Source organism: Mesoplodon mirus (genome assembly GCF_964341445.2).
Source record: "Mesoplodon mirus genome assembly, chromosome: 13".
In the NCBI taxonomy this organism is placed as follows: domain Eukaryota; kingdom Metazoa; phylum Chordata; class Mammalia; order Artiodactyla; family Ziphiidae; genus Mesoplodon; species Mesoplodon mirus.
Window position 1 is genome coordinate 67,206,387 of NC_138989.1, and position 21,978 is coordinate 67,228,364.

At 41.9% G+C, this 21,978-nt stretch overlaps 1 protein-coding gene across 1 annotated transcript in view; it reads right to left on the reverse strand.

Annotated features, from left to right (window-relative positions):
• Positions 1-18,800, reverse strand: part of MEX3C (mex-3 RNA binding family member C) — a 21,452-nt gene extending 2,652 nt beyond the window's left edge. Inside the window, exons 1-2 of the mRNA XM_082641732.1 lie at positions 18,089-18,800; positions 1-367 (exon numbers count right to left, since the gene is read on the reverse strand). The exon at positions 1-367 is cut by the window's left edge and continues 2,652 nt beyond it. Of these exons, the coding sequence (XP_082497858.1) occupies positions 1-367; positions 18,089-18,785 (1,064 nt within the window). The 5' untranslated portion in view covers positions 18,786-18,800. The remainder of the gene's footprint in view (positions 368-18,088) is intronic.
• Between the last annotated feature and the right edge of the window lie 3,178 nt (positions 18,801-21,978).

Sequence of the window (21,978 nt, forward strand, 5' to 3'; positions counted from 1 at the left end):
GTCACTTCAAAGACAGGCTCCTTATCTCTGCTTGGAGTTACTATGTATGTGTGGGTCTGCTGCTGAATTCTTTTAATTGTTGCTCCTTTGGGTCCAACAACTAATCCTACCACACGATAGGGGACCCTGACTTGAACGGTGGTCTGACCAGGCAGATTAGGACTGCACGACAAGCCCCCCAGGGCAGGGCCGTTTTTGTTTCGAGACGCACGAATCATGGAGAAGTGCTCCGCCGCTGAGAGGATTTCTCTTTTGGCCATGGCGACATCTTCTTTCCGTCCAGTGACAACAAAAATGGGCTCTTCACCACGAACAGGTGTCTTGATATACGTGTTCGTCTTGGCTCTCAGCGCTTTAATTTTACAACCTGTTAGAAAGAAATATGTCGTAAGTATCAACAGTTACTTCAATAATATTGATAAAGACAAATCACAGAAAGCTCCTTTCAAGCTAAAAGTCTTCGTCTGGGCAGTTTTTCTTCCCTCTTTGAGAGTTTTTTCTTTATCACAAAAACTTATCACTAGATGATGATAAAGCTTTCCTAATTCCACTAAGACTCCTAGATCCTGAGGCATACTTTCCTGGTGATCTCTCATCCTCAGGGAGGAGGTGACACCTCAACTGGAGGTCTTTAACTCAGAGGTCAGGCTTATCGTTTCTTCCTCTTGTTATCAGTCACTGCAAACGATGCATGAAATAGGCCAGCTACACTATAAGTGGGTCTGACTTTCAGAACACTAATAGTTTACTACCGTGCAGGGTGTTGGTGGCAAAGAAAAACCATTAATGTACATGTGAGACATTTAATATCTACCATCTTATTTAATCTACATAACAACCCTAAGGATGAGACTATTATACTCCTTTTATTCCTAAGGAATATAAAGCACAGAAAAATTGTATAACACATCCAAGTTCACACAGCAAGTAAGTGGCAGAGCCAGAGTTAAACCTAGTCTGACTTCATCATCTATATAGTCTTTTTGCTATTCCCAGAACCTCAAATTCCACACAACTAGACTGCGATAAAAACTCTTCAACTGACGTCCATTTAACTGTCTTATTATTTTACCTTAACATTACTCTTTCCTCTGTAAAACTCAATTGATGACAATGGCAAAATGCTCAAGGCTAGTACATCATCTCTTTTCTGTTCCATCAGTTGGATTTCAGGCTTCACTAAGAATCAGTTGTTTTGATTCCCATCGTTTATACTAGCTGCACTCATGCATTAACTGAATTAACAATTACATAAAGCAGTAACATATAAATGTGAGAAGATGCTGAACTTGTATGAAAATTGATTATTTTTAAAAATTTCAATAAAGACGAGTACTTTAAAGAAAAAAGAAAGATGTTGTTGAACTATGGGTGAGACAACTGTAAAATCCTGGGGTAAAAAAACAAACATAGAATAACTTTGCACTCACTGTAAAGTTCTTGCTAAATTCAAAAGAAACATATTGGAAATTGTACGGAATGTGGTCATCGAATGTGGTTTTATTGAAGGACTACGTTGGTTGGCAGCCCCATTCTCAAATAAAAGGCTTTGGCCCTAAATCCTGAATATATTTAAGTTAAATAAGTAAAATATCTAAGACACCTATGCATCACTACCCATGATTACTTTCTGGAGTAATCACCCATTACCAGTGCCAACTGCATAAGATTAGAGGGTTTCAAACGTTAACACACATGTCAAATATACAACTAAGGCATAGAACTCCGGGGTTATACTTTTCAAAGGTCTTAACGTGAAGCTTGCCAGAAGTACCCTCCTTGCCCCCATTCGTGCCTCACTCCCATCCATCCTCTATAGTCACTTTAGGCAGATGATGCTTTCTAAACAAAGCACCTATCACATGCTCACTTCTTTGCATAAAGTGCTTTAATGGCTCCTTTTTACCATAAGGATAAAGTCAACAGTATGGCACACACAAGGTTCCTCTGTACCTGGTACCTGATTCCTTCTCTCCAGCCTTATCTCTGTACCCCTCTCCTTTCCCCCTCCTTACTTCTTAAGCTCTGTGGGTGTGCTTCCACCATATTGAACTCCTACGCATGCTCCCTGGCTTCCATGATCAGAATGTTCCTTTATTCTTGCCCCTTTACTACCAGCTCTGCTTAACTCCTGGTAGCCCTTCAGATTTTAGTTTAGATGCCTCATCCTCTACGGAGCTTCCTCTCCCTCAGGACTGGTTTGTGTGCCCTCCCTAAGCATTCTCAAGGCACTGGGTGGTTGGCTGTAAGTATATGCCATGGGGTGGCCATATAAATTTTGGTTGAAACAAAGATCATTTTTCTATATAAGAACACTGGGCCCCTCTTATACATACTGCTTTGCATCTAAGCATTTCTGTTGAGCTTTCCCGGCCTTTCATATTCTGGCCCCATACTGCTAATCCAACCCTGTTGAAGGGAGTTGATTATGCTAACTTTTTGCTATGAAGCTACTGATTATGTTATTCAATAACAACTTTACTCAACCTAGCACTGAACTTTTGCATCTGAACCACAAACGAAGATCCTGTTTCTCCTTCCAACAAATTGGAGAACTTAGAAACGGCTGTTTCCTCACTGCTGGATCTTAGGTACCTATCAGGAAAACACTTTCAGAGTCAGGTTTTCTCTACCCTGAAGGTTATATTCAAGAAGACTAGGGGGTGGTGGGGGTGGGTGGGTGGTGTAGCTAAAAGCAAAATTGCAAAGAAAGCACTTAGTGCAGTAACTGGAGGAGGTAAGACGGGCCGAGTGCAATCAGTCAAATTTACACTACTGTAAAACATGGAAGTTTTTATTATAGAGTGCGGCTGTAAGTTTATATCTACAATGAACTACAAGGTTAAATTGATAGTGTAACTTCTGAGTATAGGAAACTACATCTGCTTTTGCTCCACAAAAGAAAGTGAATTGGAAGACCAGAACAATAAAACTTCTACGTCTACTTATCATTTATACAGGCTAAATCTCTAGGAAGCTCCCTCAGTCAGCACAGTAGTGCGGCTTGAGGTTGAGAACTGCAGTCATTTTCCACTGGCCAATACGTGACTGATGGAGAGATGCCTAAGGAAGTCTGAAAGGGGTGGAATGAACGCCTACTTCTTCATACTACACACTCAGGGGAGTTAACTATCATTATCTGGACACATGAGTTTCTTCTCTGAGCTACAACTCAACAAGAAGGCAGTCTGCTAGAATCACATTTCTAACAAAGAGGGTCCTGATCATCCTGCAGAAAAACGCTGGGCAACTTCTATTAAGGACAAAGGGAGAGTTAGCTTGAGAGTCTAGGGTTGGCCCCTCTCAACCCTTACTGTAGTGAACATTAGAAAGCTGCATTAAGAAACTTCTCTAAATGCTTCTGAGACTATAAGCAACTGTCAGGTGCACCTGAGTAGAATACTTTGTTTAATACCTAGCAGGTATATTATTAACTAAGAAAATATGCCTAAAGGTACACAGACACTATTGGGCCTATGGATGGTACAAATAAACAGATGTTTAATACATGGTTCATTAGGAAGACAGAGAAGACAGATGGTTGGAGTGTGGACCATCTCTCAGATAGGGGCGTAAGATAGGCCTACCCTGCCCAAAAGGGTCATGTGCTTAGGTTTTGCAGATCAGGGGAAAGAGGGAACAGAAAGATAGCAAAGCCAACCCCTTATACACCACTGCCAAGAGAAACAGAAGTATTTCTTTTCGCTCCTAAATTTTATAAGACAGTTTTAACACAGTAGCCTTAACTCAGATCCGGAAACCTATAGGAAACCTCATCAATCACATTATTGTTTCTATGAGAACATGGATATTCTGAGCTCCCAACAACCAACACACGGTTTCTAGAATATATATACACGTTATAAAGTTTGGGACAATTTGAATAGGCAGAGTTCTAAACAGATGGCACAAACTAAGGAGAAAAAACCAATTTGTTTTACTATTTTGCAAGTAGAGGAGGTAAAAAAGCTTTTTGAAGTTATTGATTGATTGATTGATTGATTATGGTACGCGGGCCTCTCACTGCTGTGGTCTCTCCCGTTGCGGAGCACAGGCTCCGGACGCGCAGGCTCAGCGGCCATGGCTCACGGGCCCAGCCCATCCGTGGCATGTGGGATCTTCCCGGACCAGGGCACGAACCCGCGTCCCCTGCATCGGCAGGCGGACCCTCAACCACTGCGCCACCAGGGAAGCCCTGGAGTATTTTAGATTGAGTTTCTATTTGAAAGTGCAATGATATTTTAAAAAACCATTGAAAAGTTTATAATCTCAGAGTGTCACAAAACTCATAAGCCATAAAGGTACTGAAAAATTAGACTGCACTTAAAAAAAATTACTGCATGGCAAAACTCACCAAATACAACGTAAAAAAATTATTTACAACTCACATCACAAATGGCTAATTTCTCTCTCTTACACAGGTACCCATATACCTCTACCCTTATATATCAAAACACCAAAACCCAACAGAAAAAATAGGTGAAAGAAATAGCTCACAGAAAAGGAAATATATAAATGGCTCCAAACATGAAAATTCCCATTTTCATGTGAATTGAGGTATCATTTTCCACCTATAAGACTGTCAAATATCAAAAACAAACAGTGCTAGTAAGAATGGGAAAAAAAAACCCCTCATATTTAGCTGCTGAGAGTATAAACTCCTCAAGGGCAGTTTGCAATATCCATCAATATTACAAGTCAAGTATCCTTTTGCCCCTACAATCCCACTCATAGAATTGAGTCTGTAGGAATACTTGCACAGGAGCAAATGACCTTTGCGTTATATTACTGTTTGTATTAGTGTGAGGCTGGTATAGCTATATAAGGGAATACTCTGCGTCATAAAACTGGTTGACTTAGGGAGACAGGGTAGGAGGTTGACAATTTTCCTTGTACACTTTTATTTCTTACAAAGTTTGAACCATACAAATGCATTAGTTTTTTTTCCAAAGAAATATTAAATTAGAAAAATTTAAAAATTAGTTATGAAGAAATGATACATTTTATTACACTAAGCATATCAATCAGACTTTTGGCTAGTTCTGAGATTTAAAAAAAATTTATGAACAGCAGAGTGAACGATTTCATAACCTCGCAGCTGAATAAGACCAAGAAGTAAGGAATAATAATTGTTTTCTTACGGCTACAAATAAAAACCAACATATGGCAAGCTCTCTACCAGACTGTGTAGAGATTAAGAACTAGGATAGCACTAATGACTTGCATAGCTGCAATTTTATTTTGATTTGGAAGTAAATTCTCCCAAGAGAAAGTCTCCAACTTACCTCCCTCCTGTAGGAACCCACTTCCCCTTTCTCTATCACTGTGGCTGGGACTGTATTTCACCTTAAAACTCTTTAGCTGCAGCCAGAATTCTGGTCCTCTCACTCCCTGGTAGAGTAGCAAAGGTTGGGTCTTGCTTCTCCAAGGTAAAGAGAGCTTCTTCCACCAGCTGCCTGAGCAGTTAAGAGGGAGAGGTCCTCTGTTGCTGGGAGAGGAGTTGAAGAAACGGAATTGAAATGGTATCTTCAGTGTTTCTGAAACCATGGTTTGCCATATCAATTGAATAGGCTCCAAATGTTTCAGTAAATATGTGTACAATGGGCTGCAACATAAAATGTTCTTTTGCGGGGGTGGGGGGTGGGGGGGGCGGGTCACAGTCAGAAAAGCTTAAAAGCACTAGACTAGATCTTTTTTTTTTTTTGCAGTACACGGGCCTCTCACTGTCGTGGCCTCTCCCGTTGCGGAGCACAGGCTCCAGACGCGCAGGCTCAGCGGCCATGGCTCACGGGCCCAGCCGCTCTGCGGCATGTGGGATCTTCCCGGACCGGGCACCGAACAACCCGTGTCCCCTGCATCGGCAGGCGGACTCTCAACCACTGCGCCACCAGGGAAGCCCTAGACTAGATCTTTAAGGCCACTTTTTAATTCCATGAAACACATGGAATGATATACTTAGAAGAACCAGATGTAGGATTACAGTCTGTAATGTAGATATGATTCGAGTCCAAATTAATTCACCTTAAAATAGGAAGATTATCCAGATTATATGGGTGGCCCTGACCTAATCACGAGTCCTTTAAAAGAGTTTTCTCCAGCTGGCTTCAGAAGTAGTCAGATGTGCTCTGGCTAGCCTGGGAGCAAGCAGACAATCTATGCTTGATCTGCCCATGGAGACCTCGTGGCAAGGAACTACAGGTGGCCTGTAGGAGCTGAGAGCTAGAAGGAAAATGGAGGCCTCAATCCAGAAATCTTCTTCTGTCCTTTAGTTTTTGCTTATTACCTGCTTTAGTTTTTTAGTGCTGCCATAACAAGTTACCCCACATAGTGGCTTCAATGTCACAAATTTTTTAGTTTACAATTCTGTAGGTCAGAAGTCTGACACGGGTCTCAACAGGGCTAAAATCAACGTGTTTGCAGGGCTGTGTTTCTAGAAGCTCCAGGGAAGAATCTATTTCCTTGCTCATTCAGGTTATTGGCAGAATTTAGTTGCTTCCCATCATAGGACTGAGTTCCCTGCTTTCTTGCCGACTGTCTGCTGAAGGCCATTCCCAGCTTCTAGAGGCCACCAACATGGCTTGTGGCCCGGTCTCTCCATCTTCAGAGCCAGCAATGGAGGTTGAATCCTTCTCATAGTTCAGATCTCTCCCCATCCTGTATCTGACCCAGCTGGGAAAGTTCTTCTGCTTTTTAAGGACTCCTGTGTTTACACTGGGCCCACCCAGATGATCTCAGACAACCTCTCCATCTCAAGGTCCATACTCCATATACATATTCAGAGTTTCCAGGGATGTAGGGTGTAGGCATCTTCAGGGAAAGGGGGTTTATTCTGCCTACCGCATTACCATTTTTCCCTTTCTCCAATTATTTCCTCCATTCTTCCAGGTCCCTGGCTTTTGAACAAAGGAAAGTATTTGGTTCAGAAAAAATTTAAACCCTAACCCAAGAAGAGAGACCCAATATCCAGGGCAGTCGCCAGATATAAGTAGCTAGATATAAATACAAGAAAAGTCTGGGGATCACGGGCACTGGAGTAGGGTGAAGCGATAAACTATTGATAAAAATCAAAATAGGTAGAAAAGAAATAGATAAGCCAGGGTGCTGACAAAGACAGGGTGTTTATGTTGAGACATAAGTGATTTGGTAAGAGATGCACAAGTAAAACCTGGCCTCCACTTGTCCTAAGGGATGTGGCTAGGTGTTCCTAGCTAAACCACTCCTTTGGCCCAAGAACATTCACAAGCCTGATGCTTAAACTTACCCATTCAAATATTAAATTCCCTATAAAGGTGCTGGTGCTAATTCCAGGTGATATACAGGAACTATCATAATTTCTGCTCTCAAGGAGCTCACAGTATAGAAAGGAAAGGAGCTCACAGTCATGAGAACAATACTGATATAAGATAATACTGATATAAGATAATTGCTTTAATGAAAATAGGCATACAAAGCAGTGGGGGCATAGAAAAGGAGAGGGCTTTGTTGCTTACAGAAAATGAAAGAAGACTGCAAAGGCATTTGAACTTAAGCTTGAAGAAAGTCGTTCTGCCAGGTGGGAAGGAAAGTAGAGGGAACTGCAAGTGCCAAAGCAGGAATCAAGAGCACAGGATGGCCACACCTGGCTCAGTGTTGTGGGAGCTTTAAGTGACTGGAGGGTAGAATGGCAGGGGAGCAGGTCAGATGGGGGATGATTCAGTCTTTAACATGAGGCAAGGGAGTTTAAAGTCTATCTTGTAGGTGCAAAGAACTTGTTTTGTTTTTTTTAAAGAAGTCCCAAATGTTATGTGAAGTGTCGCAGATTTTCGACAGAGGATTTTGTTTTCTAGAAACTAAATTCATTGTATTTCCCATTCATTTCATCAATTAGCTACAAATATAAGGTGATTTAAGAAAGCTAAAACCCTTATAAACACACACCAAAACTATGTGTATTTTCACTTTGGGTCATCCTTGGGGTGTATCTTTCTTCAGAAATTCTCTCCAAGAGGTTTTATTTTAAAAGGGAAATCAGTATACACACACATACAGAAAGACACTTTAATAACAATGAAGAGGGGGAGTGAAACTCCTTGAGTAGTTCTTTTTACCTTTAAGAAAATTAGAACTCTGGGCTTGATATTTAAATTACCCCCAGCTCCCACCCCATCCATCTCCTAACTAAGTGGCCATCACTTACCTTCTCCCAGATTTTATCATCTCCTAAACATGCCTTATTCTTCCTTATCTCTACCCAGATATTTCCCTAAATAACCTGGAAAATACTCCCAGTACTTCCCCTCCCTGCCCCCCCAAATCTTCTGAGTAACAAACTCTTCTGAGTAATAAACACAGTCATTTGGAAAAGATGAAGACTGTGTGTGTGAAAGGCTCTATGAACTCAAGAAGAATACAAATATAGATATGACTTTATCACAGCTACCACTTACTAATACTATTCCAAGGTCTAGTTTAAAGGAAATAATGTAAGGAAAAAAAACTGATTATCTGCAGGACTGGGTTCTAATCTACCACCAGAGTTTGCTTGTGGTTTTAATGTTAGGTCATTCAACCTCTAGCTCCTTTCCAATGCTTTTATCTTTTGACCTAGTCCCTTTTCTCCTAGGAAATACAAAATCACTTCTGAAGTCTAAAAAGCACTTGGGAAATCAGATACTACCATATCTCACATGCATACATCTACTCTTCCTTTCCTCAAGAAAAGTAGGTTGAATTATAGCTGGGAACATAAGACTTTGAATAGACCATCACAAACCATCTTTGGAAGCTCTAACAGGCCACCAAACCTCTCTCTCTCCCTTCATGGCTGAGGAACTATAATTAAAGTTACTTCTCTCATTTGGTTGTTGCAAGGATTAAATGAAATAATGTATTAAAAATACTTATTACAATGCCTGTGTTCAGTAAAGGACAGCTTTTTTAGGCTACCGAACCCCCCACCCCCCACCATTTCAAGTATTTCATGAGTAAACTGAGCCAATAGGCTTGGCTTTGAAATAGTAAAATAAGTAGCACACTTCAGTTTTCCAAACTCTCCTATATTTTCATTTAATCATAACAGAGTGATGATTGGCTTAATAGCTTTAGGAAGGATAGGAAAGAACTAAACTGAAAGAGCTTAGAGAGATCTCCCAGCTGGAAAGTCAGATCTCAAACACAAGTTGCCTTGATAATTCCATACTCCTATCACTACTCCATACTATTTTTCTCTAAAAGCATCAGAGAAACACATTATTTTATATGTACATTTCATGATATATTAGAATTAATGAGGGGATCATATTCTTTAATGATTTCATATATAAATAAGATCCCTTTCCTCTTGGAAGAGTCTAGACAGACTATTCAAAACTCCTATAATTTTACAAGGACTCAATTTTTCAGTATTAAGAGCTTCACAGACTGATGAATATCAGCTAAATCCCAGTAAGAGAGTGTTTCTTATGCACACAACTTAATCCAACATTTAAATAAATTGTTTAGATTAGCAATGCAATGGATTCCTAAACGCACAATATAGAAACAGCTTTCCTTTCCTGGGTTCAAGGGTCCTTCTTGTAGCTCTAGTCAAAATTTTCTGAAATTTTCTGTTAAGAATACTGTTTCACTTTAGACATCACTATGTCAACATTTCAAACAGCTTCATTTATGTGATCTTAGTTTTGATTACCAGTATTCATATGGACATCTAATGCCCTAAATCAAGTAGCATCTAAAACAAACAGATCCAAACAACTTTAGGTTGACTGGCTCCTCAAGTAAAGGCAAGAGGGAAGAAAACGCCACAACATGAAAACTAAAATGATAAATAATAAAATGGCAAGTTTCTAATCCAACTATTCAGTTCAATAAAATAAACAGCAAGTATCTGCTACGTTTCAGGTACTTTAACTGACATTAAGATGACTGAGATTCAGTTCTGCCCTCACTGACTTGTACCAAACTTCAAGCACCAAAAGGATTTGGTGTCTACATGTGTTCAAGTACAGATATTGATCTGTCATTTTCGCTGCTTTGTCTGCTTATTCTACCACTTACTGAGTTGGAGTGTTCAAGTCTCTAATTCTATTAGCTTGAGACCCTGGATAAGTTATTTGTATCCCCATAGATCTGTTTCCTTATCTGTATGGTGGAAATAAGAATGGATCAAATGAGATGATATACTACCTGACACATTTAAATGTTTGTTATTATTATTATTTTTTAAATCAAATGAATCAATTTTCTATAGAAAGTTAAAGAACATTAAAAAATTTTAATCCTGAAGATAAAACATATTTAGATTGTGAAAAGCATGTTAAGATATTATAAACTTTACAAAACTGGGAGAAAATATGTTGAAGTCAATCTAATTGGTAATTTGAAACCTGGTTTACTTTTACATGATTTTAGGAACTCTTTTTGGACAAAAATAAGAATATAAGAGCTACAAGAGATAATCGAGTTCAATCTCATATGTGAAGAAAACTGAAGCTGACAATTGCCCAAAGTTATAAACTAATGATTCCTAAATGCCCCAATTCCCTAAATACACCATTCTCTCAACGTCCCTTATTTTCCTAGTTGATTCTTAGAAGTGGAGAATTCCCTGCATAAAGGTATTTTTAAAAATAGAAGTTAAACTAAATTTAAAATCCTCCTCCTTTTTCACGTAGTTTAGACAAGAGGATCGACATACTTAACAAAAAAAGGGCTCATATTTGGCCTTTCACTAAAGCTGTGACACCCAAAAGAGGGTGTAAATTAGAGACGAAAGGCAGAACAATTTTCCTAACTGGGGATTTTAAAATTAGGTTCATGCCCTTTAGAGTATGTTAATACAAAGCTGAGAATTACCTCTGTATGGGAATCATATAATGGAATCAGGTTCATTTGCAAATGATTCTCTTCCAGACTACAGACTAGCTTAGGTCTTTACCAGGAAATACATTTCAAAAGTGCTGATTTTAAATAAAATTTTAAGACACTGTAAACTTTAAAAAATATAATATATATCACTAACTAGTGGTATGTATGTCCTAGGAAAAACTTACTAAAATGACAATTTTTGGTTTCAACTAGCATTTGCTCAGCGTACAAATCTAGCAGTAAAAAAATTTATAAACTTTACCCTGCCTCATATATAATTTATTATCTCTATACTTTCCATTGTACAGTGAATCTGTACTAATGACATCTTCTCATACCTGATCCTCACAACGGAGAGCGGGTGGGGGAGGGCCGGGAAGAACAGCTGGATGGACTGGCTTCCCCCCACCAGAGGAAACCGAGACAGTGAGGTTAAGCGATTTGTCCGTGGTCACAGGCACAATTGGTAAAGCCAGCTCTCTAACAAGTTTCCTAACTCCAAGTTCAATGTCCTTTCCTGCAGGTACTGGTGGAAAGGTAGAAGATAAGCCAAAGGGGAGGGGAGAGTGGTATAGAAAGGGGGACAGTAATAAAAAGGTCAGCCCAAAGGGCAAACATTTTACACTGGTAACCTAGTAGTTTGGAACTATTACCTCCCCACTCTCCTCTAACTACGTTTAAGATGAAACTACTTTATGCTTACCTTCAACTCTTCAACTACATCTGCAGCTCATTAAATAATTTTATTATTTTAAGGCCTAGTCTCATTATTTCACGATACCACTTTACTTGTGGTCAAATCAGGCTTCCCTGCACGCAATGAACTGCAGTTTTTGCTTACTGGACAAAGGCAACAAACCATGCCCACACAAACTGTTCTTAAATCTCGAACGCTGGCATGAAAGAGGTGCTATAATTATGCAGTGTAACTTAAAATTCTCAAAATCAGTCATGGAATAAAGCCTCAAAGTATTCAAATAACATTATGCTGTGCATATTCAATTTAGCATAGTTTGGCTTGGTATTACTAGCATTAGAATATCATTTTAAAAGCTTAAATATCAGATGTAATCCTTATAAATGTCTATATGGTACCTAATGGTAGTACGGGAAAAAAGTTAAAAGTAAACATGCATTATGGTATACAAGCCATTTGAGAAGGATTAAGATGCAGTTTAATAAATATATCACTTTAGAATCACCTGAAGATCAATGGGGTTTTAAAACAGATTATCCATATCTGTTTGGAGCTTCCTAAAGGAATTTTTTTTTTTTTCTTTTTGCCTGCGCTGCGCAGCATGTGGGATCTTAGCTCCCTGATCGACCAGGGATAGAACCTTGCCCCCTGCAGTGGAAATGCAGTCTTAACCACTGGACCGCCAGGAAAGTCCCTAAAGGAGTTTTTAAACTGCGAATACACTTTCCTATTTAGTCTCTTATGGCCACTTTTTTTTTTTAACATCTTTATTGGAGTATAATTGCTTTACAATGGTGTGTTAGTTTCTGCTTTATAACAAAGTGAAATCAGTTATACATATACATATGTTCCCATATCTCTTCCCTTTTGCATCTCTCTCCCTCCCACCCTCCTTATCCCACCCCTCCAGGTGGTCACAAAGCACCGAGCTGATCTCCGGGTGCTATGCAGCTGCTTCCCACTAGCTATCTGTTTTACGTTTGGTACTGTATATATGTCCATGCCACTCTCTCACTTTGTCACAGCTTACCCTTCCCCCTCCCCATATCCTCAAGTCCATTCTCTAGTAGGTCTGTGTCTTTATTCCCATTATGAGCACTTTTATCTATAATTTTTTTCATTTTGAGTTTAAATTACAAATCCTATAGGGCATAAATTACATTTAAAAAATTCTGTCACAATCCCATAGATTTTAAAATAATACTGTGGTAATCATCATGAATATTTTGGATCTCTCCTGTAGGCACATGATAGTAATGCAATTTCTCGCCCACTTGAAGTTAGGTGTGTCCAGATGACTTGCTCTGATTAATGAAATATGAGCGGATGTGATCATTATTACTTCTGGGTCTAACATTTAAAGACCAGTGTGTGCTGCGCCACTGTCTCTCATCCTTCTGGCACAGGGGAAGACCAGCTAACACTTGAGATGGTGGCTGCTTCACTGGTCTAAGACTCTGAATGACTAAAATGAGCACAGCCCCTGTGAATAAGAAATAAACCACTGCTGTTTCAATACTGAGATGCTGGGGTTCTTTGTTATCACAGCATCATTTAAGCCTATCTGGATAGAGGTGCCATGTGCTTAACAGGCATTTAGACATCAGTTCGTTCTAGTTCTATCACCTTAGATGAATATAGTAATGTGTGAAGACTGTCTGCTCAAGCCGAGGAAAGGTGAACGAGATTAACAGAGTGGTTCGAATTAATTTCAGATTTAACTTAACAAAAGTAGTATGTGCTTATCACTTACAGTTTCATATATGTCAATTTATTTGTGTACAATTCATAGTCCCCAGAGGTGTTGTAGATATGATTATACCCATCTGAAGAAGAATCTGAAGCCTAGGGAGTTTAAGTGATTTGCCCAAGATCACAAAGTGAGTTAATGGCACAGAGTAATCAGAATTTAGGAATTTTAATTTCTGCTTGCTGGCTCTTTCCAATATATCACAGCTGAGCAGAGACTGTTAAAGGCAAATTGGGACAGTTTTCAACAAATATTTTTATATTAAAACATACATTCTAAAACATTTTTGTATTCAGTTTAAGACAAAAGCAATAAATTCCTCAATCTGTACAAATATTAAATTCATTCAAAACCAAATCCATAAAATATTAAGCACTGTCTTATAACTAAATTCCGCCTTTCCTTGAAAACTTAAAATGTAAGAACTATCTAGAATTCCAACCCACAGACATTGTTGGAAATTTTCCTCAATGGAAATCTCTAACAGATTAATAGTTCTCAAATACTCGATTCCCTGGATCATTTTTAGGTCACTGGCATTTCTACCAGGGGGCAGAAAATACACCCTTGAATTACCACTTTATTTTCCATTTCCTCCCTAGTGAATCAAAATAGTTCATTAGCTGAGTAAGGCAGGAAGAAAAGGCAGTAGATTCCCCAACCATTTGCAAAACAATTATAATAATCGAACCTTCCCCAATGGTCCCAGAGCTAATACAAACTATTATTTATAGTTTAAAGTCTAGAAAAATGACGTTTAATTTTTAAAGCTAGCATGTATATACACACAAATTAACTTTCTGAATTATAAATGACAGTGAATTTCTAGTTAGACACATTAGAACTAGAATGTTAGAATGACCTGTGCCTTCTGTGTAGTAGACACCAAAATTTTATTAAGTAAATTAATTTGGACAGTGATGATATTTTAAGTTATGCATATTAGAAATACAGTACCCCAACTCATAATTAGGGCAGAAACTAACCCAAAATATTATTAGCCTTTCTGAGCAAGATGCTTCAATACTGAGGCAGCAATGTAGAATGAGAACTTTTATCTTTACTAGCAAACAAACTGGTCTAACCCCAAGTTCCACTATCTGAGCAAGATACCTATTAGCACCTCAGTTTCTATGTCTGTAAAATGGGGATAACCACCTAGCAGAGTTAAATGGCATGTAATATAGTAACTGGCAGAGAGAATGCCAACAACCCCCCCTCTTCTACAAAAGAGACACCATGCTTTAGCATTATTCTGAAACTATTTCTCCTCATGAAATGTATATTTCTTCTTAAACAGGGAATTTACGTACAAGACCAAGCTTTCTCTTTTTAGAACTTGGAAGAGTGGTTCCACCCTAGGAAACTGGGAAAACTTTTTCACAAGGATGTATTTAAGACAACCTCAAGCAATGTAACATATTAACTGTTTAAAAAGTGACAATATACACAATCACTGGGGATCAGTGGAGAGAGAGCAGCTCAATAAAGAAGAAAAAAATTTCTAAGAAGGTCTAGCTCAGTGATAGCTAAAAGAGGGTACAAGAAAATTCACTGGAGTGCAGAAAAAAAAAATCAAAACACTCCAATTTCCATCTTTACCTCATCCTTTTAAAACTGTTTACATGTTTAATAATGTATAGTATATCAGCATATGTATTATTCATATATATCCAGATATTGAGAGTATTAGCTTAAATGCTGGCAGTATACAATTAAAAAAAGCCAGAAATAGCCCTTCTTGACTAGGAGGCTAGAGAACACACATAGCCCATCAAGTAAATCACTAATGAAAATAGTTAAAGAAGTACATTAATCTTAAACAGTAATATAAAACCTTGGATTACAAGTCTTTAGCCTCTTTTCAGTTCCTGCCTTTGTGGTACAGTATTGTTGGTTTCAAAATGAGATGCACACTTAAAAAAGGGGGCCAATTTAACAGTTGCAAATGACCATATGCTGCTGGGGAGTATAAATATGAGGTCAAAGCTCTGCAAACTTTCATCACGATCAAAAGCAGTGGTTTGTTTTTCTGAAAGACAACGAAGCTAGAGGCCATCTACATGAGTTGCTAGTCTATATGACTCAGAATTCCATTTGTCCTACTCTTTGCTTCAGAGCTGGTCACAGATGTCTCCATCTGTGACATAATTATTTCCAAAACCAATTAAGAGATGTCAAACAGAAAATTATGACTTCAGGTAATGAATAAGATGGCAGGAAGGGATAATTCTTAAGGAGGAAAATTTTGTTCATTCAAAGCAAAAAGTAAACTAAATGATTTGCCCTGTTTATTCACTTAGGGAAAGGGGAAATTATCACACTGTAAAAGGATGCAAACATTAGAAGTTGCCTGGTTTTCTGCAGGAGTGCGAAAATAACTTCACAGGTTTTATCATGGTGCTGCTGAGGGGTGTTCGAGGCAAAGGGAGTCAATGCTCCACTAGTTGGATGGTTCAGAACAGGAAGAGGATAAGACTTTTTGTTCTTAAGATAAGATAGCGGATGATGACATACTTTTAACAGTGCCGTCAACTCTGGGAAAATATTAAGCGTAAAAGGAATAGTCAGCAATTTGTCTCCATGTCCTAAGACATAAAGAGATTCACATTTCCTTATTAACCAGTAAGCTCAGCCCTAAAAAGAAAAACTAAAGACCATTTCATTGCTATAATGTGGTACAAAATACAAACTTGGAATGAATTTCAGTTTACTTTCAAATAATGGATCTACATAAAGGTAACAGTCTGCATAATTAAGGAACATTTAATCATGCTTTAAAGGGTATAATACAGAAGACAAAAATTTGTATTAAACTAAATATACAAAAGATACCAGTATCTTGTCCCCTAGGAAAACTGTCCTATAAGTATTCTTCTCCTTCATTATCCTAAACTGTCACCATGAGCACACTGAAGCAACTTGTGCTGAGGAAGTGTCACCCCAGTAGGGCCTGAACAGACACCTTCCCAGCCCCTTTTCACCACTCTCCTAAGTATCAGACCCTAAGTATTAAAAAAAAAAAAACTTCCCCTCCCCTCCAGCAGCAACTTTCCAACCATACCTAGACTATGTCTCCACACCTTTCCTCACACTGTCCCTCATTCTTTCTCCCATCTCCATTTGTTAAAGTCTTATCCGTTCTCCAAGGCCCTCCAGGGTTGATGTCCTTATACGTACCAATTTGTCACACACTAGAGTTAATGCCATGAACTACAGATTAGATGAGCGCCATTCCGCTGTTTATTAGACTGTTAGCTTCTTACGGGCAGCCAAGTTAGTCTGAATTAACCTCACATTCCCAACTGCCATAAACTCAATGCCTGGCAAAATACAAACCTGATACATAGCAATTCCCCGATGTTGTTAACTGAATAACCAACTCATTCTGAGTCTACAATTTGAGATGTTATAATTTTATCCTATGTGAGGTGAAACAGTTCTCTCCTGGATTAGTATCTTCAGTATTGCAAAAACCAAACAACAAAAACAAACCAAACAACAAAAAAAGGAATACAAAATTTATCTACCAAACTACGGAAATAAACTCTTAATTGACGGGCATCAGCTTTGAACACTGCCTTTAAGTACCAGTCACCAGGCAGTCTGAAATACGCTATTTCCTCTAACCAGATTTCAGATGGATTTTTCTTATTAAAATCCTAGAGGTAAGAGATGAGCCAACTCTGATATTTGAAACCACCATTTCGACAGACCTCTTATTTATGTGTACTCTAGACCACTTGGGAAAGATGAGATCATTTAAGCAGCAGCGCCATCACTTCTCTTTATTTGACCCCGACAATGCTCTCAACCTAACAGGAGAAAGACATGCATCAACCAGGTTAAATCATATTGTAATAAGGCAGCGGCAGGTAATATTTACTCCTTCAATAACGGGGAAAAGAGCTACGCTAAAGAGCATAAGACCTTCCCTAAAAATGTCGGATACAGAGGTACTCTGGGCATCCCTTCCCCCACCTCCACAAATCTACTCCTGGAATCTGAGACCTAGGTCCTTTGTCTGAGCAATGTGGGAGGAGTCTGTCTGCAGTACTGGTGTGCTGGCAAGTGAAGAGAATTTACTGAAAACTGTATAAACGCACGAAGTTCCTTAACTCAATTACTTTACTGTCCAATTTTTCTTCATCGTGTACCCTGAAGTGCTCTAAAAGGTACCCAACGTGCCTTTTCGAGAGTTAAAATGTATGGAAACGAATACAATAAGATCAACAGAGAGTTAGCAAAAAAGCTAAGTTTTTGAACAGCGGAGGGGCGGGCGGTAAGAACGACCACTTGAACATCCCCTTCCCTCTCGAACGAGCTCTTTCTACAAGCCTCCATTTCTGTACATTTCTTCTTCCCAACAAGCCGTTGTAAGGCAAGCTGAGCGCTTTTACAAAGACGGTCGGCTGCGCAAACTTGCAATCTCAAAGCTTTCCGTGCACAACACCGAATCCACAACCGACCCGACCTTTTACCACCTCACTGAGGTTTTTGGTGCCACGCCAGCCGGGTGTTCCAGGAATACAGCCCGAGTAAAGTGAACACCGCCGGATAGAGTGGCTCGAGAAACTTAGCACCTTTTATCACGCAAGATGAGAGGAACACCGTGGGGTTTTCGCAAGGTGACCCATCTTCTCATCTCGTCGACCCTCGGCTCCTCCCAGACCCCTTCCCGGTGGACCTGGAGGACTCTCCAGGTTCGCCTTTTCTGCCCCAAGCTCCTTTCTTTCGTCTCCCCACCCACGCCCGGGGGCCAAGCCCAGCTGGACACCCCCCACACCCACACTCACCCTGGCGACCGACAATCTCGGCGACATGCTCGGAGCTGGGCACCGGGACGCACTCGGTGGTGTTGACGCTCTTCCTCCGGAGCAAGGCCGCTTGTTCCCCGTTCAGGGCGGCTGCCGCCGCCCCGCAGCCGCCTGGGCCGTAGGCGTGGGACAGCATCGCCGCCATCATGCCCTGGGCATCGTCCCCTCCGTAGAGCACCCCTGCCGCCGCGGCCGCCTCCCGGGCATCAAAGCCGGCGGCGGGCAGCAGGACCGACCCCAGGGACCCGCCCGGGATCGGCTGGGTCTGAGAGGCGGCGGCCGCTGGCGGCGACAGGAGCAGCAGAGACGGCCGGTCCTCCTCCTCTGCCTCCTCCAGCTCCTCCTCCTCCAGCAGGTCTCCGTCCAGCTCCGCTTCCTCCCCCTCCTCCTCGTCCTCCTCCAGCTCCAGCTCGGCCGCCTCCGAGACCCCGGGCCGGCCGGGAGGAGCCCGCTCCTCCGGAGACAGCCCCGCCGCCCGCCGGGCCTGGCCCTCCCCAGGGCTGGGGTCGTCGAGGCCCAGCGCGGCCAGGCGCTCCCTCAGCAGGAGCCCGTCCCCCTCGATCTCCGGGCCGCCCGCGGGCGGTGGCAGCGGCGGCGGCGGCGGCGGCGGGGGCGGCTGCGGCAGGGGGGCCGGGGCCGCCGCCAGGGCCAGGGCCGCGGAGCTGCCGCTCGGCATCGCGGCGGCGCGCTGTCAATGGCGGCGGCGGCGGCGGCGGCGGCCGGGTCAGGCGCGGCAGGCGGCGAGCCCCATGGCGGACAGGGCCCCGGCCCTGCTCAGCGCGCAAACACCTTTCCTCTGGGGAGGCGGCGGGGCTGGCGACCCGGGCCGAGCAGCGCCAGGGCCGACCGGAGAGGGCGGGGTGGAGGAGCAGGGGAAGGTGGCAGAGGTAGGTAACTAGGTGGGTGGGTGGGGACGGCAGCGGGGCGGGCTGGTGGAGGTGGCAGCAGCTCCCCTCTCACGGTTTCTTTTGTTTCATGGCCTTAACCAGCCCCCGGCGCGCGCGGCGGCGGCGGCGACGCCCCACGCCGCTCTCCGAATGAAGCCGGCACCCCCTGATTGGCCGCTTTTAATCGCTGGGAGCCCGCCCTCTCCTCCCCGCAGCCTTCTAACTCCAAGCGCTAGCCCCACCCCCACCCTCTTCTCGTGCTCCGCCCCGCCCCTCCCCAGAGCTCTGATTGGGTGACCGAGACGAGCCAGCCCCGCCAAGCCTTCTCCTTCCGTCCTCTGCCCTCCCCCATTCATAATAAACTCCATTCTGCACAGTTTATTAGGTTTATAACTGGACAAAGTCACACGTGTACAAAATGAAGCTCACACTATCCCAAAGCAGAGTAGGAATTGAGGGCTGGGGATCCGTTACTGGCCTTTGGGGGAGCTCCGAGGTGAGGGGCAGCCGACCCTCCCACTCCAGAGAGATGTGGCCACAGGGGAGGGGAGGAGATGGGGCCCACCTGGCTTTGGTCGCAGAACTCCCTCCCCTTTCCCTACTGGCTCTCGAGGAGAGGGACTGTGATTGTTCGCTTTACACGTCACTCTTTGTGACATACCAGGTGGAGGCGGGGAAAAGGAGGCGGGACGAAGGCAAGGCAGCAGAGGCTGGAGCTAGGAGCCAGTAGGGGTTTTCGCGCAGGCGCGTGCAGTCGAAGCAGACACCTGGGTTTCCTCGGTTCCCCGCATCCCTCTGGCCCACCTGGGTGGGGTCTTTTAGCCCACCGTGAGAGCGGCCTTGGAGCGTAGCGTAGGCATGGGCCCGGAGGGCGTTGTTGAAGAAGTGATTTCCCACTTGCAGGGTAAGGGCCTAGGGAGAGTCATCGAAGGAGGGGCCCGTGAAGTGTTCTCCTATCCAGCCGCGGGGGTGGTTTCCTGAGCCGCGTGGCTCCTGGGCCTTCCCTGCACCACTCCGGAATGCTCCTCCCGCAGGGCAGGGCCCTCCCACGCCCAGCTGGCCCGGCTTCCAATACGAGGCCGGTTGATTACATCAGGAACCTTAAATGCTGGACTTGAGTTCTCTGGGGCTTTTCAAGGAAATTAAATAATCTTTTCCTCCTCCAAGACGTTCTTCCCACAGTATTGTCCGGGTGATCCCACACAGTGGCTACATTTCATAGGGGTTTATTTTTAAATGGCTTGTTAAAAATAAATCTTATTACCCTACTTCATCTTAGGCTCTGACCGTCAGCCCTCCCCTCCCCGCTCCCCTTTACCTCCGCCCCTTTAGTACTAGGTGGTCTCCCCAGGTTAGTCTTAATCACCTGCGTTGTCTTACAGAGGTAGAATGTGAACAACATAATGTAATTTTAAGGTTTCTAGTGTCCCCATTATAAAAAGTATGAGGAAACAGTTTTAATAAATATACTGATCTCAGAATATTCAACGTTATCATTTCAACGTGCAATCGATATAAAATTATTGATATATTTTAGTTTTTTCGCGCTAAGTCTTTGAAAATGGTGCGTATTTTACACTAGGATATCTCAATGTATGTTCGCTTCACACTAGCCATATTTCAAGTACTGAGTAGTAGTAGCTCTAGACCTTGATTTTTGAATTATAAATTGAGATCCTTTCTATTTTGGATTTATTATATCTTTCTCCCTCAAAATCGTTTCTTATGTGTGAGCTTGAATGAGCACCGACTTTTCTAAATTGTCTAGGGTGTTACAAAGACACCCTGAGAGAGTCCAAGAGAAGGCTGAAACTATGCCTTCTATTTCTCTGTTTTGTGCCCTATGGCCATGTGCACAATTCTACTTCAGTTTATCCACCCCTCCAATCAAAGGCATAGAGAATTTTAGCTAACATGAACCTTTCCTGTTACTCCACTGTTTCCTAGTCCTTCTATAACCCTGTATGTTGCTTCTCTAACAACTCATTTGTAGCAGTAGCCTCAGGAGCAGTGATTTCAACCCTGGCTGTACAACAAAGTCAAGAAGGGCTTTTTAAAATGGTAAATGCAGAGCAGGAAGAAGCAAACCCTGGATGTTGGGATTAACTGGATCTAGAGTGGGAACCTGGACATGTTTTTAGAGAACTGCACAGGTTGTTCTGAAGCTCACCCAGAGTTGAGAACACTGATCCAGGGTGTGAGTTTTGGGGTGTACAGGACTAATCTTGCTATTTACTGAAAAGTGATCTTTTTCTCCCCTACCTTCCCAATTAGGTACAATTTTCACTGATTTACTATATCTACACCCCTTTGATGATATACCCCAAGGACATAATGTTTCATGGCAGCTTAATAAAGGTACTGATTTCTTTTTTTATATTTACCAGTGAATAGCTTGTATAACTAGACATTTACTTATAGAATATGCAAATATGCTTGCCGTCTGATATTTCTGTTTAAACAATAATCATTATTTGAAGGGTAGATTTCTCTAGCAAAGCAAATCTCATTTCAAGGGAGAAAGTAAACTAAAACACAAAGCGGCACTCCCAGGATATTTTTGTCAGGAGGAAATGCATAGCAGAATTACAAATGAAACTCAGATGTTCCTTTCTCTACCTCTTTTCATGAGTTGTCATTTAATGCTCACCCCTGGTCTTACGTTCTCTTCCCGAGGACTCAAAGCAAAAGCTTCTTCCCGAGGACTCAAAGCAAAAGCTGTAACAGGAGTGATAGTTCCCCATACATTTTCCTTTTGAGAGGGAGAGATGTAAAGAATAGATTCCTGTAGATAAATCCATTTGGCTAAGATTTTTTAAAATGCCAAGTGGTTTAATTTATGTGTTCATAATATAAAAATTGCTTTCTGCTTCATTCTCATATAGTAAATGAGGTTTCATAAGTTCCCATACACAAATGTATACATTCATGCATTAATTTAGATTTGATCAATACTGTGATTTATGAACAAGCTAGGAGTTA